At 45.7% G+C, this 24957-nt stretch overlaps 1 protein-coding gene across 14 annotated transcripts in view; it reads right to left on the bottom strand.

The window, feature by feature from the left end:
- Nucleotides 1-4763: 4763 nt before the first annotated feature.
- Nucleotides 4764-24957, bottom strand: part of CBFA2T3 (CBFA2/RUNX1 partner transcriptional co-repressor 3) — a 45095-nt gene continuing 24901 nt past the window's right edge. For 2 of the 14 annotated variants that reach the window (XM_042437266.1, XM_042437271.1), the window contains 9 exons: nt 15955-16196; nt 14357-14446; nt 11353-11534; nt 10561-10814; nt 9665-9750; nt 8671-8869; nt 7958-8026; nt 6135-6325; nt 4764-5800 (listed from right to left, as the gene is read on the bottom strand). In XM_042437266.1, coding sequence (XP_042293200.1) covers nt 5462-5800; nt 6135-6325; nt 7958-8026; nt 8671-8869; nt 9665-9750; nt 10561-10814; nt 11353-11534; nt 14357-14446; nt 15955-16196 — 1652 coding nt within the window. In that variant the 3' untranslated portion in view covers nt 4764-5461. Of the gene's footprint in view, nt 5801-6134; nt 6326-7957; nt 8027-8670; nt 8870-9664; nt 9751-10560; nt 10815-11352; nt 11535-14356; nt 14447-15954; nt 16197-18073; nt 18140-19298; nt 19377-20442; nt 21126-22724; nt 23111-24957 lie in introns of those variants that run through there. The other 12 variants (XM_042437269.1, XM_042437259.1, XM_042437263.1 and 9 more) reach the window with 12 other exon arrangements.

The raw sequence follows: 24957 nt of genomic DNA, 5'->3' as shown, positions 1-24957 counted from the left end.
GTTGTACTAGACACATAGGAGCAATTCAACAGGGAAAACTGAGGGTTGGAAGGAAATGTCAAAACTTCACATTTCTCATTTTGGAAGGCAGATCTTTTGTAGCCAAAGGAACTCCCATGTGGAGAGAAAGTTATTGCATCAAACCAAGGTGCCAGCTTCCTATTTTGTATACTGGGGGAAGATAGCAGAAGCAAAGGATAATGCAGTAAAGCCAGACTCTTCCAGATGAGGCATATATTTTAGGAGACTGCAGTATTTGTTGCTTTAGTTTTCAGGTTTTTTAAATGATCCAAACAGCATTTCTATCATCCCAGATTATTTTCTGGCAATTCCGGGCACCAGCTGCAACATCTTGTTCCCGCTCTTTTAATTCCAAGACATACTGGAAGGGAAAAAAAGTCTCCTTCGCTGCATTCTCTTTTCAAAAAGAGTTATAATGTGCCAGTCAAGTGGCACATTTGCACTATAGCACTACAATTCCATTCAAAATAAAACAACAGGAGGAAATTTGTTCTTCAAACCATAAGACGACCTCAGAAAATGATGCCCTGGTTTTTAAAAAAGACTTTGGACGAACCCTAGCTCAGATTCAGGATATCGCAACAAGCAGCCTGTCCAAAATGACGGAGTAAGTGAAAGCAGAGGCGACAATGTCTAGCAAACCCTCACAAAACCCAAGAAGCTCTCTTGCGAGAACCTGTCCTCCTTCTATCAATCTGGATAAGACCAGGAGAGGTATGCTTTGGTGCTTTGTTTCATGAGAAGAACCTATTCCTTTTTAGTGAAACACAGACTAGCTGCAGCAAGAGAGGCACAGGACAGGAATCAAGAACTTGGAGGAAGAGCGAGAGAGAGATCTGAGACGGTCTCATAATTCAGTGAATATGGAAGAATTTAGAGCCATTGTGGCATAACTGTTTGATGCTGAAGTAGGACTTCAAGAGTCAAGGGTTCAAATCCCTGATTATCCATGGAAGCCCATTGGATGACTTTGGGTAAGTTGCACTCTCTCGTCCTCAAAGGAAGGCAGTGGCAAACCTTCTCTGAAGAAATCTTGCCAAGAAAAGCCCATGGTAGGTTCGCCATAAGTCAGAAACGGCTTGAAGGCACACAAGAGCACCAATAATCTGGAGAGAGAGAGATGGAAAAGATGGGGGCAACCAAAGAAGATGTGATTAAGAACCAACAACCGCTCAAAGAATGTGAGTTGAGAAGCCATTTGCTTACATACAGGGATCAGAATCAAGCTATCAATTTCCAAAGTAAGGAGTTGGATGGATGACCAGTTGACCACTTGTTGTTGTTGTTTTTAACTTGGCACATTCAATGCAAGATGTGTCTAACCCACAGACTTGGCTGCATCAAGCCAACCTTCCAAGTGGCATCAGTCCAGATCAAAAGGTTGAGGAATGACACCATATCCTTGTGTCATCTGGATTCTGGAAGGCTGCGGCGTGAATCATAGCCTGGGACTCACAAACTGAATCAACAGCCTGTCTTTTAAGAAAAAACATTCTATGTGAAAAATCCTTGTAAAAATGGTGTGAATTTGATCCTTCTGTGCTCAAAAGAGCATGGCCGATGGGGATGTCTGGCCACCGACATTCTGCTTTGGTTGGGAACCATTTTGGTAAAGTTAGATATTTGGGAGAGGTCACACTAGAATACCATTAAAGCTATCAGATTTGGGTCAGCGACTGAAATAGCCCAGAAAACGAGTCCCTTCCCCCATTTTTTCCTTTTAGCTTTTGGTCTGAAAATAACAATTATAACAGAGAGAGAGAAAACAACCTTTATCTCCTGGCATACTGCTAATTCCTAAGGATTTCCATCTGTCTACAGTTTCTCCGCCAGTTGGAGGTAGTCCCACAAGGTCTGGACACCGGGCGAACGAGAAAACGGCTAACACCCAAAGCTGCTAAAATCCCAGAACATATGGAGAGGTTATTTTGAACGGCTTCAACCTCTCCGCCCCAAATAACCTCCGGAGCAAAGCCAGATTCTGGGAAGGGCAGCCTTTGCTTTCCCGGTTTCTGCAAACTTCCAAGCAGAAGAGCAAGTTTAGCAAAGAAATGAAGAATAGCACGAGGCCCTAATTCACAGCATAAACACTCCATTTTATATATTAGTTCTTTTCAGGACAATGATTAGAGAAACAAACCATGCACAAACACCATGTGAGAAATGTGGAACGCTAATTCTCTCTGCTAGTGCAAAAAAAGTGGGTCTGTTATGCCTTCTTTTTGTTTGTAAAGACCCCAAACTGGAGGCAGGTAATGCAAGGTAACAAGGGGGGTGTGTGTGTATGAAAGAGAGAAATCTATTCTAGTATATCTGCAAACTACAACTGCCCAAACCCTTTGGGGATAAAAAGAGTTTAAATAAAGTAACTTTCCCAACCTTTGGAGGCAAAAAAATGTCTTGAGTAATTTTTGGCCCCCATTATTTCTTTCTGTGCTTTGTAACTGCACCGGCAATGGGTTGGATTTGATATCCCTTCCAACTCAGCTATTCAATGGCTCTCTGAAGTTCAGTGGCTCTCTGGTGGACCAGGCTGGCTCTTTTCCTTCCTTCCTTCCTTCCTTCCTTCCTCCCTCCCTTCCTTTCCTTCTTGTTTCGCTAAAATGAAGAGGTTCTTGCTACAGTTGGCCACAAATTCTGCTAAGGCTGACATGTGGACCACAGGAAAACATACAAACGGAGGAAAGGCTCAAAAGCAGTGAGAAGTATCCGAACATCTTCCCATATAGGAATTGTAGGACTGACGATAACAGGAGGCGCAGGGATCCAAAGTGCTAAGAGAAGGGACACAATGCCGTCTCCATGCTAAAGCTTTGGGAAGCTCCTTCTCTGGACTACAGCTCCCAGAAACTGCCCAGGCAATGTGGCCAAAGCAACCTGTGGGATGTTGGGAGTTGTAATCCAAAAGGTAACTTCCCCCCAAGCTTTACTCTGGCTTCCCCAGTCAGTTAGTCACAGAAGTAATAAGTGCTAGAACCTTTTTTATTTCAAGAGTAGAGAGGGGAAGGAAATAAATAAAAACGAAAGTCAATAACATGATGAATTCTGTGAATTCCAGAAAAACAACACCTCCAAAGGAGCGCATGGATGTTTTTCTTTGGAAGCCTGTTTTCCTAACCTTTACATATTTCAGTGGCTTCTATTATTTGGCAAACATCTCATCATCATCATCATCCACATAATTATTAGTATTTTTGGACCTTTCCAAATACTATATACATTCACATTTAACGGTACAGGATTCCTGCCCTGAGCCCATATGCCTGGGCGATCTGTCTGAGGTCTCCCTCCCTGCAGCCCCACCGTTCCCTCCATTCCCCTTTTATATTGCACTCCCGTCCTCAGCGCTTTGTACAACGATGCAAGAAATGCAATCAAACGACATCGTCTCCCCCAGACATGCATCTGTGGGTCTCCTCCCGGAAAGCATTGCTAAAAACCTGATGGGGACGGAAGACAATTGCTGACAAGAAGAGAAGGAAACCCAGACTGCCGAAGAGGGTCAGGGTTGGGGGACAGAAGGACCCTTGGAAGATGCAGGACTGGCGGAGAAGACCGTGGAAAGACGTGGGACAGTACAACCGGGTTTTTTAATATTTACAGGCTGCCAACAGAGTCTTCGGAAGAGGGGCAGAGAATGACAAAAACACTTTTTCTTTTTGACTTGGGTGGGTGCTTGGAAGAAGCCAGGGTGAAAATCTGCCTGGGATTTGGTAGGTTATGGAGGGCAGAGAGAGGTAGTGGTGAAAAAGACAACTCCAGGCAGAAAGTCCTAGTGGGCAGAGTTACTGTTTGCTCGCATTTGGAGCCGGAGGGGAGCGGGGAACGGTCAAGGATGGGCAAAAAGGATATATATCACAGGTATTTCTGAAAACAGTGCTCTCTCTGGAACAGGCTGGCTAGCTGGGCAGTGGCCTTTCAATGTTCTTTTTAATGCTCTTTGAATTTATTTCTTTTTAAAACTGCAAAAGCTTTATAATCCACCCACTAAAGGAGCTGGAGGAAGAGTTTCTGCTGCATCCATACACACACACAGACACACAAACTTGCATTCAGACTTGCACAAAAGTGGTGGATATCTCTTTTTGTGTGTGTGTATAGGTGTGGGTTTTTTTTTTGCTTTATTTTAAAGGGGGGGGGGAATGGAAAGAAATCTTCGGATCCCTTAACTTGCACATCTTGTCCTCCTTCAAGGGTACACTGAAACGTGGCAAAGGTCCAAGTGCACGCAGCCCCCTCCCGCCCGAATCCAAGAACCGCGAGGAGACGAAATTTCCACCACCAGCAGCAGCAGCAACAACAAAAACCGTCGTTGGTAGAAAGTTGCCGTCGCTCTGCCGGACCAGTAAGATGTGTTACTCCTCATTTGCAAAAAAACAAAAACAAAAAAAAATATATTGCATATATATATATATATATATATATGAGAAAAAATAACAACCACTCCCCACAGAAACGAGGAGAAAGAAGGAACCAACCAAGCAAGCAACCGAACGAAGAAACGAACGAAAAAGAAAGAAAGGACGAAAGAAACTTTGGCAGTGGAAAAAACGTTTGGATCTTTTTTCTTTCTGGTTTTTGTATTTTTTGGGTTTCCTTTGGAACAGAGGTGAATCTGGTATCTTCTTGGCTAACTAGCAAGGTAGTTTACAGGTAAGCTTCCTTCACTTGGTTTCGTCGGGTTCTTTTTTTGGATTTTTCTCTTTTTTGTTTTCGTTTCTGTTTTACTTAAAGCCAAAGAGTTTGATGTTTTTATGGTTTATTTTTATTCATTTTTTTTACAAAAAAGAAAAAAAAGATCTTGCTTTTTGTAACTGAAATGGTTTACCTCTTTAAAAAAAAATGCTTATTCCTCTGCCTTCTTTCCTTTTCTCCTTTCAGGGAAAAGTTTTTTTGTTTTTCCCTCCGTTCACTCCTTTCACGTCTTTTTCTTGAACACATCTCCGGCAGAAATGCAGACGGAAGTTATCGTCTTTCGTGGCGTCCTTCCCCGACCCCTGAGTCCAGATGTGCGGTATATACTGTATACCTGCAGACAAATTCCTCATCCGAAAAAATAATAATCAAAATCAAATCATAAATTCCCCCAAATCATATTGGTAAGACGTATCGTCATTAGCATCATCAGCGTCATCATCATCATAAGTATTTTTAAAAAATTGACAAGTGAACGGAGCAGGTTGGGTTTTTTTCCCCTTAACTCCACTTAAAGCCCAGGTTTTTGAGAAGTCATGAGGATTTCGTGTGAGAGATAGAGGTCGTTTTGGAGGTCAAATACGTGTCAGGTAGCTGAGGATTTGCATTCAATGCAGTTTTGTGTCTTTTATATTTTTATTTTTCATTTGGAGAGAACTGGTAGCAGCAGCAGCAGCAGCAGAAGAAGAAGCGGCAACTATTCTTGGTCAGTTTCCCGGTTTCCTTTTTCCCTCTCCGGTCTGTCTTAGCGAGACGCAGTGTCCAGAGGAACCGGTGTGGCCGGCGTCCCAGAACGTGAAGCTGCGGTTGAGCTGGAATCACTGGGGCTCCCTGCCACAACAGACACGGCGGCGATGGAGGTTGCCCCGGCCACCACGTCCGGTTGTGTTGACGCCACCGTCATGCCAATCCCTGCGGAAGATGGTGCTCCGCTTGCTGCCGCGGCCTGGAGTCCTTGGAGCGTCTGCCCACAGACATGGTGGTGCTTCTCCCAATCTTTGTGCTGGCAGAAAGATCCGCAGTAGCGGGCCGTGTTGCATCCACTGCAGGTCTCGCTCGCCTTGCGCCCGCAGTTCCAACAGCTCTGCAGGGGAAGGCGAAAGCACAGAAGGTCAGGGCGGCGCGAAAGACATGCGGGAAGCAAGGCTAAGAGCCTGAACTGTCTACTCTTCACTGGGGCACGCACTGGCAGTCGCTCCCTTTTGGCCGGATTCCCAATGGGCCGTGGCTCGGGTCCATCAATTCATAACATTTAAGGAAATGGGACAAGGAGAAAAAGATAAAAAAAGGAAAAAGGTTGGCCGGAGAGGGGCATGACCACCAAGCCTGGCCAACGGGCCCCCCGTCCGAGTCATTGGTTACGGCTTCCAGCCTGCTATTCTCGTGCCAAGCGCCAGGTTGGGAGAGGGTGTCACTACCTCACTGGAGTCCTCCTGCTGGTTAATGACGGTCAGGGCGTCCTCCGAGGCCTGGCGCTTGGCTTCGGCCAGGGCACGCTCCATCTTGGCACGCTCCGTCGTGATCAGCTCATGGGCTTTGCGTTCCGCATCGGAGACAGCCTTCTGGAGCTCGGACATGGCCTGTCGCTTGACTTCGTTCACAGCTTCTTCTGAAAGGAAGAGCACAAAGCGAGGCGGAAATCATGGAGGGGAGCTAAACAAAGACCGACCCTCAGGTGGGTTTACAGTCAGAGGGTCAAGAAAATTTGGGAGTTCTCCACATTCGCTGGGGTTAGGGCTGAAGGATCCCCATGAAAGTGGGAAAACCGCAAATAAGAAAAACACTATTCTTTTAGCGAATACCTCTCTAGTAATCTTCAGGTTCTCCACTGCAACTCTATGCTCAACATCTGCCAGAGGTTGATCATAGAATCGTGGCAGAGGACCTACAAATGCCTAGAGAAGTGTTTTCTCTACTCACTTCTATGTTCTCCAGCACTACTCTATGGTCAATTTCCAGCAGAATTTTGCTGGAAGGCCTAGAGATTCCTAGAGAGAACATATTAAAACTGCAAAAAATCAAATCCACAAAAGTTAAAGCCACAAATGTGGAGGGCCAACTGTATATGTGTATTTATGTTTATATATATACATTGACAGTAACTATCGGTTTCCCCACCAAACATGGCCGGCTAAATGTTACCTATTTCTTTGCTTGGAATCATAACCTGACCCCCTCAAAGTGCTATACAGGGCTCCCCCGGGTTATGAAAATAATTCGTTCCGCCGCCGCTTTCGTAACCCGAAAGGCTTCGTAAGCCGAAAAACCCATAGGCGCTAATGGGGAAAAGCCGCGATTTGGTGTGAAATAGCGCCGAAAAGCACCAATTTTTTTTTCGTAACCCGAAAAAACATTCGTAACCCGGAACAGTTTTTTTAAATACATTTTTTTCGTAACCCGGAAATTTCGTAACGCGGCGCATTCGTATCCCGGGGTACCAGTGTATTTCATAGTGCTATAATCCCAGAATCCCATAGCTCTGAGTTGTGGCAATTACAGCAGAGTCAAACTGCGTTAGTCAGCCCTTCGTCTCCACAGATTTTTTTTAGCCAGAGATTCAAGCATCCACAGTTTGAAAATATTAAAAAAATAAATAAATACATAAATTCCAAATAGCAAATCTTAATTTTGCCATTTTATATAAGGGAGCCAATTTTACTCTCCATTGTATTTAATTGGATGTGAACATCCACAGATTTGGGTATCCACAGGGGATCCTGGAACCAAACCCCCGCGGATACCAAGAGCCCACTGTATTTTTGCAGTGCAGATGCACCTTAAGTGAACCCAAAGATCTTTTGGAGAGTCTTTGCAAGTTGCACCCTTGGAAACTGTAGGAAGCTGCAGTTCTATGTATTAGCTGAGCTGGAAATTTGCATGAAGTGCTTTACTCCTACCTGGAGCTAAGCCCCCCAAAACTGGAGAATGTGCACCCTCATTTTATGCCACAGGATGATATACAAAACTGGAGATTCAGGGCCAAGCCTTAAGATCTGATACTCCTAACCCTGTATCTTATTTCACCTAGCAACCCTACTCCACGACGACTGAAAAAGTGGGTTACCACAGATGCCAGATGACATCTCTTCCCTTCAGCATTGGACCTTGTCCAGGGAGAAGACTAGAACAATTGCATCCACTGAACCATTGATAATCTGGCCCCATCTGTCTCAGCTATGAAGTGTTGGATGAGCCTCTTCTTCCCCCCCCCCCCAAAAGTACTTCCTTCCAACAAACTCACCAGCTTTCCGCCAGATTTCCTCCGGCATGTAGCCAGACAGAGGCCTGGATGCAAATTCGCGATGAGCATCTGACCGAAAGAAAAAGCAGAAAAGAGGAGGTGAACTCTTTAGAAATGTTCAATGCTCAACAAACCTCCCCCAAACCCCTTTGCGCAAGCATAGAAACACCCTTTAAAGAAGAGGAGCATTGCTGCAAATGCTCAATAGAATGTCCCCCATTCTGGTACCCTTCAGATGAGTCAGACTACATCCCCCATTCTCCCCAGCCAGATGGCAGGACATGTAGTCCAATGCATCTGGAGGGCACCACTTTCAGGAAGCCTGGCCTAAGAGGAACTCAGGTCACTTGCTCTGTGGTTCTCAATTGTTAGCCCTCCAGGTATTTGGGGCTTCAATCCTCAGCAAACCCAGTGGTCAAGGATCCTGGGAGCTCAAGTCCAGCAACTGCTGGTGGTTCAAAGGTTTTGAACTGGTTGGCTGGCTACTTAAGACAGAGTTGCCCCCCTCTTCCTCCCAAGGTTTACAGTTCTGAATTCTATTGATTAGACTCAGCTAGAGTAGACCTATTGATTCCCACTGAATGGGGAGTCAACCACATATGTTAATCCTATTAATTCAATGGCTCTACTCTAGTGGACACTAATAATGCGATGGAGGCCGCCATTTTGTATTTGCACTGCTATCAGCACGAACTGCCCCTCTCCATTGATACCTATAGGGGGAGCCTCTGTGTTGGCCGTACTGTTGTGGGGACGAGTGGCAGGGCTGGCCCCCTTCTTCATGTCCTCGGCATCGCTATAGCGGCGGATCCAATGGTTGAGTTCCTCACGGTCTGCCTCCTGACAACGGCGCAGGACAGTGAGTGAACGGCGGGTCTTCTCCACCATGTCCATAATGCAGTTCAGGAGCTGCTGGGCAGAAGCCACACATCAGAACTTGACCAGATGGCAACTATAGATTAGCTAAGACCAAACCTGCTGGTTTTGCAAACTAGGGCCAAGCTCCTACGTTGGTGAGATAGAGCGTAACAGTTCTGCAATGCCACATTGTCAGATAATTGCTATGTTCTCCTATAAAATGTGTATCATGATGCACTGATGTTGGAACATGCAACCATGGCCAAAGGCACCAAAAATGTACTTTTTGGATTAATAGTAAAATATCACTTTTTAAAATCTCTCTTTCTAACTTGCTAAAGTGTTTCACATGTACTAAATCACTTCAGTTATTAATCATTTCCGTTATTCACACTATTTTAAATGATCAGATTAGATTTACTGTTAGCATTTCCAGATTGGACAAAAATATCCAACTGTTTCTGTAGAAGAGCTTAAACATCTGTCCGTCATCCACAGGATGCCAGTGTTTGTCATCTATATAATGCCAGTGTCTATCGTCCATGGGATACTGGTGTCTGTCATCCACAGGATGCCAGTACCTGTCTTCTATGTGATCCCAGTGTTGTCATCAACAGGATGTCAGTCATTGTCTCAATGGCTGCACTACTGTAGACCCCTTGGCTTACCCTATGATGACCCTGTCCTCTCACCCAACAGCCCTAGTGGGCATTAGCTGCCACCGAAATCATACACCTGCTTATGCCACTGAATCCATCCCTCATCCAGATTCCATCCTACCAAAAAAATAACTGCTCTACCCATCAATTCATGCCCCTCAAATTTTGGGCAGCAGGATTTGGTGCCTACATTGTTGAGGTGTTTCCACTCTTCGGCCCATTCTCTGTCCGTTAGCCTGTGGTCAATCACTTCTTCTTGCCTGGTACTGTGCACAGCTGGGAAGGAGAAAAAGATGCCCATTAGAGAGGATGGAACAAGGCATGGAGCAAACCTCTTACATAGAGGCACCAAGTGCATTGGGAGGAAGTGCCGAACACAAGTGACTCCCAGGTAGAGAGGCAAATCTCTGACTAATTCAATCTCACATACAAGGACAGTGAATTCCTGTAATTTTCTCCCACTGTGATAAAAACAAACATTTCTGCACAGTTCTTCCATGGTATTTGTTCATCCCAAAGTGTTTCGCAAAACTGTTCTATGGAGTACATGTGCAAAAGACTCTGTTTCCAGTAGCAGTGTGCTATCACTATCTCAGCCACCCATGTAGATGATTTTGGAAAGCAAAAGATTAACCAGGCCTGTCCCAGCTAAATTGGGACAGCTGGAGGTCAACATCAGAATGTGTTCAAGAGGGCAAAATGTATTAGAGGTTGAGTCTCCCTTATCCAAAATGCTTGGGACCAGAGTGTTTTGGATTTTGGAATTTTGGATAAGGGAGATTTATCCAAACACAGAAGCTAGGAGAGGCTGCAGCAGTTTGCTTTTGCTGGAGTCAACTGGGAAGGACATGATTCTACCTCTCCACTTCTCTATGCTAGGTTAAACTACTTTTGCACATGGAACTCAGTTTGCAGCAATGAAAGTAAGCTGAGGGGAAACCAGAAGGAGTAGAGAGAAACCAGGACATTTTAAAAGGCAGCTGAGAAAGTGGGAAGACAGAGGATTAATTGCGACTGCCCTGCCAAATCAGGACAACAATGAATGTGAGATTTCCAAGGCATTCCTCCCTCCTTCCTGCCACTCACCAGCTTGGCGGTGGCGCTCTCGAAGCTCCCGGGGGTCTGGGTGCCGGTAGGTGTCCCGGTAATGGTGCGCGATGGCCATGTCTTCAAGGCGGTAGTGCTGGGGAGGTGGAGGGGTCGGGTGGGGAAGCCCATTGGGCTGGTGGCTGATCCCATTGCTGGGGCTGTAGCGCTGGGCCGGGCTCATGGTGCACGGCCTTTTGCTGAGATGCTCCGGGTGCAGAGGGTCCCGCTCCAAGCCATTCTCTTTGGTCCTGCTTTAGGCAAGAAAAAGAGGAGACCTCAAAGCTGTTCTGCAAAGCCAAGACCACTTAAGAAACCGTTTGCAACAAGTATGCAAAGGGATCTTGCAGCACCTTTGAGATTAACTGAAAGAAAGAAGTAAGATCTGCTACAGATCATTTTCCTTCCTTCCTTCCTTCCTTCCTTCCTTCCTTCCTTCCTTCCTTCCAGCCCAAATCAGTATTGCTTTGCTATTTATGCACACCTATAAACCAGTATGAAAGGTCCCTGCTCCAAGGGGGGCTGCCTTCTAAAACAGACACTGGGAAAAGAAATTACGGTAAGAAGGCTGTCTTTATTTTTTATTTTAATTTTGTTGTTGATGATCTGCCTTCCTGTTGCAGCTGAGAAAGTAGAGTCTAGTCTACCAAAGCTCATGCAACAGCTTCTTTCTTTCAGTTAGTCTCAAAGGTGCTTTCTGTATACAGTGGGTTGATCCATGCTACCCAAATCTCTAGCACTGCAATAACTTAAAACTTCACTCAAGGTCTTAGAAATAGCTGAGGCCCATACCTGTCTGGCGTCCTCCTCTTGCCCCCCTCATTGACTTCCAGAAGCAATTCTGAGGAGTCGATGGGAGAGGAGGCATTGGCATCCAGGAGAAGCTGCTCATGTTGTGCCAAGTACTGGGCAGGTGTCTGCTTGGCCATTCGGGCACAGTGGAGAAGCTCACGCTGCAGCAATGGCAGGTTGGCCTAGGAGGAGGAGGAGGAAAGAGAAGGGGAAGAAGAGAAGATGCAGTTGCTCTGTAGTTTAGGGCTAAGTAAGCACAACCTGACTTTGAATGAAGTGGCAGCTCATGGTTTACATGTGGGGGCCTGCTCCAAGTTTTAGTCCAAACTTTAAAGGAACAGCCCAAGGCCCTGAAGGAGGAGTGTGATGACCTTAAGGCAACCCAACATGGGGCTTTCTTGGCAAGCTTTTTCAGAGGAGGTTTGCCATTGCGATCCTCTGAGATGGAGAGAGTGTGACTTCTCCATGGTCATCCAGTGGGTTTCATGGCCATGCGGGGAATTGGACACTGGTCTCCAGAGTCCTAGTCCAACACTCAAACGACTACACCACTTCTGTTGTTTCTTTGCATTTAAATCATTGGTGGAGGGCACCTTTTCACTGATGGAGAAAACATGTCAATGGCTCCCATTATCACTGCTATTTCTTTAGTCCTGCTGGTGCAATAGGTCTCTTCTGCTGCAGTAACAATTACTGTATATGTTAGAAGGGGATATGATTCTCATCTTATACCCCTCTTTCTCTCCTCACTATTCCCAAGCAGGCCAAGGTTGTTTTTACTCCATGCCTTTTGGGGTTTTATTTTTGGTTTTGCTGTGATTGCGTAATTATAGTTAAACAATAAGATCAAATTCTTTAATGACAGAGTTGCAGCAAAAATAAAAACAAAATTTGAAAGACAGGCAAGCACTGAGCTGGGCATTTATAAATAGTAAGATGGGGTTATGGAGCCAGTGCAGAAGGGATCAAGGGCTGCCAAAGCAGCAAACTCACGAAGTTGCAGAGAACTGTGATACTAAATGTTTTTGCTTCACTAACACAGTTGTTGCAAAAAAAAACTAGGCTGGTGTGATAAAGTCCTGCCTCTCTCTACTGAGAGGAATAGCTTCCTCTGTTCCTGAAATAACCTCCAACATGCAGCCTCAGTGTCTATCAACGGAAGGCATTTGGGCTCTGCTCCCATAGGGCCAGCCATGGTCTCATGGCCCCGCAGGATCATCCTTCTCATTGCAAGCATTCTCGATGGGAAGTGTTTGTAAATATGCCCCCCTGCACTTGAATGCCAGCTTTGCTCCTTCCACTCCCCACCCAGTGAGTTTCTCATGAAGCTTCAACCCTGAGAAGGCCATCCGGAGAAGGAGCCGAAGCAATTAAGCCGCAGCCCAGAGCAAAACCGAGGCTTTCTTTCTTTTCATTTTTTGAAAATGCCGTCACCAGGCCCTGGTTTCCTCTTCAGGCTGCCGCTGACCACCAGCCAAATCCCCATCTGTTGAACATGTTAGAGCGTGAACTGACGAAATGCACCGACGTGGATTCCTCCATCGTCTCAGATCCCTCCCCCCATTTCCCATCTCTGTGTTCCCACTCCCCGCTCGCCTGCCCTGATTCTGGATTTGGAGAAAGAAAAATTTAAAGAAAAAAAACATCCCTGGGAAAGGCACGCGGGGGCTGCCTGGTTGCAATTAATGTAATGAGAAGCATCTGGAGTCCAGGTTGGAAACAGCTGGAAGCAGGGTGTCAGGAGGAGAAGGAGAAGGAGGGGGAAGGAGGACTGTCAGAAAAGTCCTTTCTGTTTGAAAACACTGACTCTCTCACGCTCAGCAGGCTGGGTCAGGAAGGACCGGGATTACAGGAAAAAGGAAACCTCTTTTGGCAAGAACTAAAGAGGTGGATGAAGGGTAGGGGCCCCACATCCCATGCCTTGGACCCTCTTTTCCCAGCCTTAAGATGGAGAGGAATCTCAGGGTAAGAGCTCTGAAAGGTGTCCCCGTATATTTGTTGTTAAGAGTCAACTCTGATTCTTGGGGACCCTGTGAATGAGATCTCCAAGGCCCCCTGTTCTCTAAATCCAGCCCCATGATCTCCCTGAGTCCATCCATCTGACGTGTGCCCATCCTCTCTTTCTACTTCACTTTTCCCAGCATTGTTACCTTTTCTAGCGTGTTTTGCCTACTTGCAATGTGGCCAAAGCACAACAGCCTCAATTTTGATAATCTTGGCTTCCAAAGGGGTCTGACTTGTAGCACCTTTGAGATAGACCGAGCAAAAGAAGTTGAAGCATGAGCATTGGTAGACTTGGTTTACTTCATCAGTGGCATGCTACAACTTCTTTCTCACAGTTAATCTCAAAGGTGGTACATGATTCTTTTGTATATTTTTGCTGTTGAGCCCTGGTTTTAGTGTTGGACTATTGGACTCTGGGAGACCAGGGTTCAAATATCTCCTCGGCCATGGGAATCCACTAGATGACCTTAGGCAAGTCACAGAGTCTCAGCCTCGAGGGGGGGGGGGAACAAAAGCAAACTCCCATCTGAATAAATTGTGCCAAGAAAACCCATGAAAAGTTTGCTTTAGGGTTACCATAGGTCAGAAATGACTTCAAGGCACACCACAATAGAATATATATTGTAGAATGAGTACCAGTTATGTTGGTGTTGAGGGATTCTGGTGGCATTTGTTTCCTGAACCCCAAAGAAACTTTCCCAAGCTCCGATCCTCAACAATAAAAGTGCTTTATACAGTGGGTTGATCCATATTACCCAACCATAGAGCTATAGTTTCACTTTAATTGCCATGGTTGAGTTGTATGGTACCTTGGGATGTGCAGTTTAGGAAGGGGCATTTGGAGCTCCTCTGGTACCTACCCAAACTACAAGTCCATAGGAGGCAACTCTGGCAGTTAAAGTGAAATCAATAAAGCTATAATTGTGTAGCATGAACAGGCCACAGTGGGGTCAAATCAGGAACTGATCCAGACAAGGGGCCATCTTATAAAGGGGCTTACCTTCAAGAACGGGATGACGAAGGGACGCAGCGGGAAATTGGTGGCCTCCTGGAGCTTGGAATGGAATTCTTCAATGGTCAGCGTGGAATTCTGCAGGATGGGGAAAAGGGACAGGTGATGAACGGGGCTTCTCCGCAGTGGCACCTCCACATTATTCCCCAATATTACTTTGGTCCCCTTGCCACCAGTAAGCTTTCCAGGTGACACTTTCATCCCAAAGCCTTTGAGGCCATATGTAGCCCACAGGCTTCATTTTATTTATTTCAACTGTACAGTGGTACCTCGGGATACGAATTACCCAGCTTACGAATTTTTCGGGATACGAATAAATCCCATAGGGATTTATTGTTTCGGGTTACGAACGTTTTTTCGGGTTACGAAAAAACGCCGGCGCTGTTTTAAATGGAGCCGCGGCAGAGCCGCGGCTTTTTTTCCCATTAGCGCCTATGGCAATTCGGGTTACGAAGGTTTTTCGGGTTACGAAATTAGCCGCGGAACGAATTAATTTCGTAACCCGAGGGAGCACTGTATTCATTTATATCTTAAAATATCTCTTTCCCACCCCAAAATCACAAATTCTTGGAGTGGCGTACAAGTAAAAACCAATAAAAATGTATTAAAATTCATCTGAAGCAATGAACAATAATTACAGTGGGTCCTTGGTATCTGCTAGAGTTTGGTTCCAGGACCCCCTGTGGATACCAAAATCCATGGATGCTCAAGTCTCATTATATACAATGGGATATTATTATTGTTGTTGTTGTTACAGTGGGCCCTTGGTATCCACTAATTTTGGTTCCAGGACCCCCTGTGGATACCAAAAAACTCGGTTGCTCAAGTCCCATAAATATACAATGGGGTATTATTATTGTTATTATTATTGTTACAGTGGGTTCTTGGTGTCCTCTAGGTTTTTGCTTCAGGACTCCTCATGGATACCAAAATCTGTGGATGCTTGCGTCCCACAATATACAGCAGGATAGTAAAATATTATCCCTTATATAAAATGGCAAAATGTACCGTATTTTCCGGCGTATAAGATGACTGGGCCCCAACTTTTCCAGTTAACATATAGAGTTTGGGATGTACTCACCGTATAAGACTACCCCTCTTCCAATGCACACCAAATAAAAATTTAAAAAACATCAGATTTGATTTCAATATGGTAATTTAAATTCAAATGCTTATGACATGCAGGTCCTTAGCAGGCAACCTTGTTGTATACAAAGCCTAGTTGGATTGGTTAGCTCTCCCTGCCTGCCCAGTGCTCCCTGTCTCCCAAGACTATCAGAGCGGTAGCTGCTTTCAGACGATCGTCGCATATGGTGGGGATGCGGCCGCAGCCGTTTTTAAGTTCCCCCCACCATATGCGGTGACCGCAGATTCTCCAGTCCAGCTCGGATGTTTCAGCACCTGCCCTATAAGACGACCCCCGACTTTTGAGAAGATTTTCCTGGGTTTAAAAGTAGTCTTATACTCCAGAAAATACAGTAGGTTTGCTTTTGGGGGAGTGTTAAATATTTGAAGCCACCAGCGGTTGCAGAATCTGTGGATATGAAGGTCCGACTGTAACTAGGGGAAACTGGGATTGCACTGACCACAAGGCCGAGCACCAAGGTGCGGACGCGCTCCCCAATCTCGGGAGAGATGTCGTTGCCAAACTGCTGCAGAGTGGTGAGGAAACGCTTGAGCTTGCTGAGCTGCCGGGCGCCACAGGCCGGAGGGAGTTGGTGGTTGGAGAGGGAGGCGGTGGAAGAGGTTGCAGGGCCATTGCTGAAGCCATTGGGGGTGGATGGTGCCCCGTTGATCGCTGTCGGAGAGTGGCTGCTTCCATTCATCACTGCAAGCGGAGAACAGAAAGCAAAGAGAGAGGTCAGTAATGGCAGGGCCAAGCCTTCCTTGCCTTCTTTCACCTCTGAGTTAATTGAGTGCAAACTACTTTTGGACTCAGATGTCATTTGCTAAAATTGGAGAAAGCCAAGGACAATAGGAGAAGAAGGAGAAACCAGGACATTTTAAAAGCAGCTGGGAAAAAATGGGACCACAGAGGATTAATGTGAACTACTAAACTGGGCCAGATGGAGGGAATGCTAAAATTAGCAGGGTCTTGTGTGCATGTGCATTTTGTAGCATCATAGAAATTCTAGACAGTGGGACATCCCTAAGAAAACACAATTTGCCTGGGGGCTTTTGTGTTCCGTCAATATCCCCCAGTTGCATCATGGACAGAAACTGGGAAAGACTACAAGCAGGATGGTCTGGTGTCTGAACCTCCACCGATTCATGTCCAGAATTTGGACATGTCACTTTTTTGGACAGCATATCCCAGAATCTCCAAGACAGCTTGTAGTCCAAAACCCTCTCATTTTTTCCAAATGGCACATTTCTCATTTTGCTACTCTTTTTTTTATAGCTTGGATATTCCCTTGAAATCTTGAAGTCTTTAGCCTGGAGAAGAACTGATGAATGCAAGGGAGCAAACTGCTCCTCCCATGATTCAACTTGATGTAGCTGAATCACTCAAGCGGTAGGCGGCCGCTGGGCTGTGGAAGGAGAAGGCAGTTTGCTATCTACCAGTTGCATCATGGATGGAAGCTGGGATGGATTGCAAACCCTCTGGAGTGTGTGTGTGTGAGAACAACCTTACAAACTATTCCGTTGGCTAAATCCAGTCTGCTATCGCTAAGGCAAGTCAGCTCAAAGCAAGGAAGCATGCAATCTCAGGAGAAAACACCTGACTTTAACATTTTAAGGCAGAAAAGACCTGGACTGGTGGTAAGGTTGCTAACAAACAAAAGGTGAGCAGAGTCACAGGGGAGTCAGTGCACAAACTGACCATGGCAACCTTTCCTTGAACAAACCTTGCCAAGAAAACCCCATGATAGAGTCACCTTCAGGTTGCCATGTGTTGGAAATGACCTGAAGGCACACAACAACAACAAACTCTATAACAATAATAATAAAAATAAAATATTTATTTATATCCTGCCTCTTCCATTTGGGGATCGAGGCGAGTAACAACAGAATTTATGCAGTACACAATACAAAAACAATAAAACCCACAAAACCCTGACCCAACCCTCCCTCCCATGCTATAACTGGCATGCCACAGCACACACAGACACTCTCTCTCTATATATATAAATGTGTGTGTGTTGTTTTTTCTTTCCCATCTCAAAGTGGTAAACAAGCACTGCTAAGCTCTGCCCATGAACCACAAAGCATTTGAGATAAGCATCTTCCCTGGTTGCAAAGACTGTCCTCCCACCCTGCATTTTGCATGCAACTTTTGGCTGGAGCAAAGCAAACTTTTTAAGGCTGTTGAAAAACCCAGTGTGAAAGAGCCTTTGGATGCATACATATGTAACCATAACTACACTTCTTCCCATCCCCTGTTGCAGTTTTTCAAATAAGCGAAACCACACAAACCGCTTGCAATAAATTGTTTTTCCTGAGAAATCCTGGAAGCACAGACAACCACAAGCCTCTTCTTCTCCAAAATGAGAAGACAAAGCCTTTGTCTCCAGCATTTTAGGGGACATATATGGGGCCGGCACACCCCAAAGGAGATCCTGTCCCCTTACTTTGGAGAGGAACCTACAAATCCAAGCATCCTTTTGGGGAAGGAAAGTCAAGCTCTCCAAGTTTTCGAGAAGGCCTTGAGACCATGCCAGGCTTTCTCCTCGTGCTTCCTTCCCGTCCTTACCTGCCACTAACCTTTCTCCTTGCTTTGTCCTGGCACTCCCTTTGAAAACTGTGGCCTCTCTCCAGGATTTTGGGCCGTTTCCCTGGGTCTCCTGCTCGCTCTCTCCAGCAGGACAGGGAGACGCTGCTTGCTAAAGAGGTGCCGAAAATAACCGCCTGCCCACAACTGCTTTTATTCCAGTGACAGGTGTGTTACTAAGTTAAACTCGCACACTTGTCTCTGACGTTTTGGGGACGGAGGAGGCTGCACCGTGGTTGTTGGGTCCCCTTCAGCAGAAGGTGGTGGTGGCAGGGAGGGTTGTTTGGGAAAGTGAGGTCGAACCATGGCACCTGGGGAACTAATGCCAATTCAGTTCTGGACCTGTATCACAAAGTGCCACAGGCGATAAGACTGGATGGGCAAGTTTATGGGGGTGCAGATGGTTGGACATGTTTGCTCGCTACAGAAGCTCTGCTCTTTACTCCCAAGAGCATACAAACAGAACCAAGTAAAGCATCTCAGGAAGTAGACTGCAGTCTGCAAAAGCTCATGCTGCCAACTCCTTTCTTTCAGTTACTCTCAAAGGTGCTACAAGATCTCTCTACATCTCTGATTCTACAGACTAACATGGCTATATCTTTACATTCAAGTGAACCAAAGAATTACAATATTATGTATTCTTTGCACAGATTGCTCCATTAACTCCACTAACTCCATTAACTAGTTTTTGTTGTTGCTGTGTGCTTTCAAGTCATTTCTGACTTATGGCAACCCTATGGCAAACCTAGCATGGGGTTTCCTTGGCAAAATTGGTTCAGAGGGGGTTTGCCTTTGCCCTCCTCTGAGGTTGAGAGAGTGTGACTCACTCAAGGTCACCCAGGGGGTTTCATGCCCAAACAGGGAATCGAACCCTGGTCTCTAGTCATAGTCCAACAGTCAAACCACTATGCCATGCAGTGCGGAACCCTAAAGCCTAAAGTTGCCTGGAATCCCATACTGGGAGAAAGGCAGGGTATTAACTAAATAAATAGGCTTTTGATACCTTTAAAGCTTGGATGGAAACCCAGAGCAGATTCACTACTGGCACCACCCACCCTAACCAATGGAAGGGCCATTCTGCCAGCCCTGGGGTCAATAGTAAAACTAGTGTGGCCCCAGGGATCCCCCTCCTGTCCAGGGAGCAAAGCTGTGCTATCCAGCCTATACATCTCTCTCTCTCTTTCTCTCTCACTGGCAGGTACGTTTCATCTTACTTACAGAGACACACCATGGACCATTTCAAGCAACCATGAAAACGGCCGCGGGGCAGAAACATCGGCAGCCCAGCATCTCGATCTGCAAGCAAAATAAAACATACGCCATCAGGAGAGACCAGAGGCGGCAGGGTGCTTTCCCCAGACCCTGAACAGAGTGGGGCCAAACTGGGCTGGGCTGCTCCACTCTTAGTGGTCAGGGTCTCATCTGCACTGCAGAGTTAATCCAGGTTGACACCGTTTTAATTACCATAGTGCAATGCTATAGCATTCTGGAGTTTGTAGTTCTGGGAGATATGGTGGGGACCCTTGGTATCCACTGCTTCCAGGACCCCCATAGATACCAATGTCCCATTAAAGACAATGACATAGTAAAATAGCGTCTCTTATATAAAATGGCAAAATCAAGGTTTGCTTTTTGGAATGTATATTATTTTTGAATATTTTCAAGATGTGGATGGTTGAATCCATGGATAAGGGATCCATGGATACGGAGGGCCAAGTGTATTTAACCTCCTCTGTCAGAGAGCTCTGGTGCCACAACAAATTACAAATCCCAGGGTACCATAGGATAGAGCCTATGACAGTTACAGCAGTGTCAAATTGCATTATTTCTGCAGTGCACATTTAACCCAGGTACCTCCTGGTAGGACCCATCTTTAACTATACAGCCAGGGAAGGAAGCTTCATCCCAATATGCAAACTTAGATGCAACATGTTTGTGTGAATATGTGCCATCAAGTCACCTGTTGGCTTATGGCAACCCCATGGACTTCATAGGGTTTCCTTAGGCAAGGAATACTCAGAGGTAGTTCTGCCAGTTCCTCCCTCTTAAATATAGCTTACAACACCTAATATTCCTTGGTGGGTCTCACAACCAAGTACTAACCAGAGCTGTCCCTGGTTAGCTTCCAAAATCAGACAGGAATTACAGTATTTTAACCCAACTTCACATGACTCCTGAAAAAAAATGTAGGCCTAATTCTTTATTAATCTCAACAACTGACTGAGCTGGATGTAGAAATGCTAGAAATTTGGGGACTGAAGGACAATTTCATTGACAAATTCTTGGTCAATGCCCTCATAATGCCTCCCTTCCCATAGCCCTCCCCTTGCACATCTTCATGGAGATTGCCAAAAAGACCTACCATTGCTGTTTGTTCCTCGGTCCACAATCCTGAGCCTTTGCCACCCCAATGCCTGGGGTGGCACTCCAACCCTCTGGCCAGGTGGTTATTAAAGCCATCGGTTTAGGCTGAGCATCTTAGCTGGGCTCTTAGGGCAACAGTGCCAGCTGTTTGCTAATATCCACTCGAATTAAGTGTAAAAGTCACGGCTTCCAATCCGCTCCTTTCCCGATCCTCTAAGCGCTTTAAATGCTTCCACGCAGAAGAAACAGCAGGAGGGGGGCTAGGCTTGGTGCCGGTCCTTCCAAGCAAGGCTGGGGGGCATGCATGGCAAGTCCCCCCTTGCCAGAAAGCCACAAATCAGCTGCATTTGCAGCAAAGACACCACAATGAAAGGCAAACCCCACCAGATTGCAAGAGTTGGATCTCCTTTCCAATTAGAGAACATTTGGTTCCTAAAAGGCAAGTTAGAGCTGATTTACGAGAGATATGCCACTCATAATCTAGGAGTGGCAGAAGTGGTAGGATGAGAATTAGGATGAAGAGAGTAGAAGGGGAACATGCAACATCACATCCTGATGGATAATACAGTGATGGAAGAAGGATTCCTCGAAGCTTGAAGATTGGAAGGCCAAGGGTGCATCTGCACTGTAGAAGTAATGCACTTTGACACCCCTTTAATTGCCACAACTCCATCCTATAGGACCCTGGGGTTTGTGGTTTGGTAAGTCACCTGAACTTTTTTGGCAGACAAGGCTAAAGACCTTGTAAAACTGCAGTGGTGTCAAATGGCCTTAAGTGGGCCCTTGGTATCAAGTGGGGTTTGGTTCCAGGACCCCCTGTGGATACCAAAATCCATGGATGCGCAAGTCCCATTATATACAATGGGGTATTATTATTATTACTACTACTACTACGGGACGTTGGTATCCGCTGGAGTTTGGTTCCAGGATCTCCTGTGGATACAAAAATCTATGGAGTCCCATTATACACAGTCCCATTATAATATTATTGTAATTACTATTATTATTACAGTTGGTCCTTGGTAATGTTATTTTCTGCACAGAAATGTTGCTGTTGTTTGGATAGAAAACATTATCTAGGAAACTTGTTTTCTGTGCAGAAATGTTGTTTTCTTCACAGGATATGCTGGTGGGACTTTTTGTGCAGGGAAGTTTTTATCTCAATTAGAAATGTTATTTCTCTGTGCAGGAAATGCAACAATTTTCTCCACACACACAAACAAAATCCCTGTCTATTTTTCATGAAGAATAAATCCTGAGCGGCAAAAATTCTCACTTTTCTAGGATGCTCCCCATGAGGTTTCCCGACATTTGGAATAAAAAGACAGAGTTTGGCCATCTTCCAGATATTTTCAATTGTTCTTTCCACTCCCAACCTTATTTTCCATGCTTTTCTGGCCTTGCCTTCAAACAGTTTCCCCCCCTTATGAAATACTCTCATTTTGCAAGGCTGGTAAAGCAAAGGAGACTAGAGACCTTGCAAGCAGAGTGATTTATGGGAAATACATGCATTTCTTTTCACACTATTTATTTTGGAGTTGCTTTGGGGCACAAGAGCCCAGGGGTGGGTTGGATGAGCATGGAAAGGTTCTGCAGAAATGGCAAAGCCCAGCTCATTATTACTCAGAAAAGGGATGTCAAATCCTACGGCCGATTTTCTATGGCATGAATCACGCAGAGATGCAACTGGGGGATACCTGGATTTTGCAGTGCAGCTGCTCAGTTTAGAAAAAAAAAATACTACATTAGGTTGTGTTTAAGGTTGCCATAAGTCAAAAACGACTTGAAGGTGCATAACAACAACAACAACAACAACAACAACAGCAGCAGCAGCAGCGTATACTGAAGTCTGTTATGTGCACTATTTCATCTCTTTCCAGAGCTTGGCAAAGCTACTTTTTAAACTCCAACTCCAACTCTATGAGTCTATTATTCTAAGGGAATTCAAAGCCCCAGCCTGGATGGCAATTATAGTTATTGCTGGTATTGAAGGCTGCTACATTTCCTAAACCATAGCTTAGAAAACCTACTTTTGGAGTATGACTCCCATAATCCCCCAGACATCATAGAAATAGTAGTTATGGTGCCACTGAAATTTGCCACATTCTTTAGCTCAACAGCCAGTGCAGTTCAGAAAAGCTAATTCTGGGTGACATTTCCCAGAATCCCCCCAAGCCAACATATACCTAAGACTCTTAAATTCCATGACTGAGCCCCCGTCAGAACTTAGAAAAGTGTGTGTGTGTATATACATACATACATACATACATACATACATACATATATCAATCAACAGCTACTAGGATTGCCAGCCAACATGGCAAGTGCTCGTGCTTGCAAGTGAATTCTGGGAGCTGTAGTCCCCCAACAGGAAGATCTCCCAACCCCCACCCCACCAAAGCTTTGCTTCACAGCTTTGATTTCAAACAGATTCAACTATGGAAGGATTGCTTTTCCAGGGCCACGACTCGTGTGAAGTTGCCATTCCTTTGAGCACATTTTTCTTTTATGATGAAATATATAGGCTGCACACTAGCACACATTTGAGTTGAGAAGCCCAGGTTGTAACAAAGTTTGGGCCATGGCCCGCCTCTCATTTTTAGAAATTAATCCTAAACCGCAGTTGTCGACTTCATGGTCAGTTTGGAAAAGCGCGCACACAAACACCCTTCGCCTAGCTGCCAGGGTCGAGCTGTCCTCCTGCTTTTCTCTCTGCGATCTGCCTCCTAGCAGCGATATCCAGCCTTGCTCTCAAAACAGCTTGAGCTGAGAGGGAGAAAGAGAGAGCTGGCATCCGCAGAAGCAAGCTCTTCCCACGGCCGTTCGTCGGAGAAGGAGAACAGGGGGAGGTTATTGCTTTCCTGGCACTCCAAATGGGATGCCATATGGCACTGCCATTCGTTCGAAAGCAGAAGCAGCGGCAGCAGGAGGAAGAGGCGAGGAGCGACACAAGTGGAGGTGGACGTCATCCAAGCCCACCCAGCCTGGCATTTGAAGCAGCTTCAGGTCTAGGGAGAACCGGAACCATCACAGCATGGACGTGGGTGGCGTGGCATCAGGGGCGGGTGTGCCGGCACAGCTCAGGTTGTGGATAAATCTGGGAACCAGGTCTGGTTACAGAACCTGCGCAGGACTCTAAGGACATGCAGTGTTTTGGTTACGTCGTCTTCCCAGGAATGCTGAGAAACAGCCTGCTCAAGAACACCAGGACCACAACCCTACCTAATATATGTCTGGGAATCTGCGCACTAATTGTGCAAATGCCACCCGACTGAACCAAAGACACCCAATGTGCAACCAAATGCTCACACATATATCTATGTGCCATGTACATCCTTGTGCATTTATGCATAGTGTGTACCTCCATGGAGCAATGGTGTCACGTGTGGCGTTCTGCTTCTGCAAGCTTGAACTGGGCAGAGGCCAGGGTCCAACTTGAATGCATAAATGAATGCCCATGTGCCTGTGCATCTGCATGAGTATATGCACATCTCTGTATGCATGCTTATTTGCATAAGCATGCACATCCCTTTGTGCATGCACACAACCACATGCACTGATGTGTGCACTGGACTGCAGATCGGCACCATGGGCATAAATCCATTTATGCAAGCTGGAACTGAATGCAGGTATTCTGTATCAGACCAAAATGTCCAGCTATTCCTGTAGGGGAAGTTACACATGTGTTATACACCAACAGGATTCCAGCCAAGAACAATCAGACTCACAGCCATTCTAGTCTGGCATTCCATTGCCACCATTGCCAACCACTGGAAGGATCTGAATGCAACTTCAAATTCTGTTGTAACCACTAATATAAACAGCCTCTGATCCTGGTGCCTAGCCAAACTGACTAGTAGCCACAGATGGTCCACTCTCCATGAATTTATCCCATCCTCTTGTGAAGCCATTTCTTTTTTCCTAGGCTTCACCCCCATCCCACAATCCCTGCTGCAGAGGTCATTGTGAAATTGATCTGTTTCAGTTCTGGTAGTCGCCCAGAGCCAATGGAGGGCAGAAAAAGGACCCAAGCCAAACTGAAAGGTTGCGAGATATTGCTTATTGCTAAGATGTTCAGAAGCCCTGGCAAAACTTGGGTGCCAGCTACGCTGGTCAGAAACCCCTTTTCATCAGAGTTTGGAAAAAAGAGAAATGCTTTTTTGGACTGCGGTGCCTAGAACCTCCTTGCCAGCAGGGGTCTTGGCCATGGTAATCCAAAAATTGTCCTCCTCCTTACTTTTCTCAGCTGAGAGCAATAGCCCCTCCTTTGCAAATTCTGAATGTAGTAAATATATATGTATATATATTAACATCCTCAAGCTGTTTTTTTTTCCTGCCTGGCTTTTGCAAGTCCTGCTTTTCTTTCCTTCCCAACTTCACTATGGCAAAAGCACTATTCTTGCCCCAGACACCCTACAAAGGTTGGCATTCCTTTAACCAAACTGTACAGCAGATTCAAGCAAGTTCTTTCAGCTCAAGGCACTCCACTGCACTTTAGCTTTGCCCAATTAGT

The sequence above is a fragment of the Sceloporus undulatus genome, chromosome 8, assembly GCF_019175285.1.
Source record: "Sceloporus undulatus isolate JIND9_A2432 ecotype Alabama chromosome 8, SceUnd_v1.1, whole genome shotgun sequence".
In the NCBI taxonomy this organism is placed as follows: domain Eukaryota; kingdom Metazoa; phylum Chordata; class Lepidosauria; order Squamata; family Phrynosomatidae; genus Sceloporus; species Sceloporus undulatus.
This window is presented reverse-complemented; position numbering and strand designations above follow the sequence as displayed.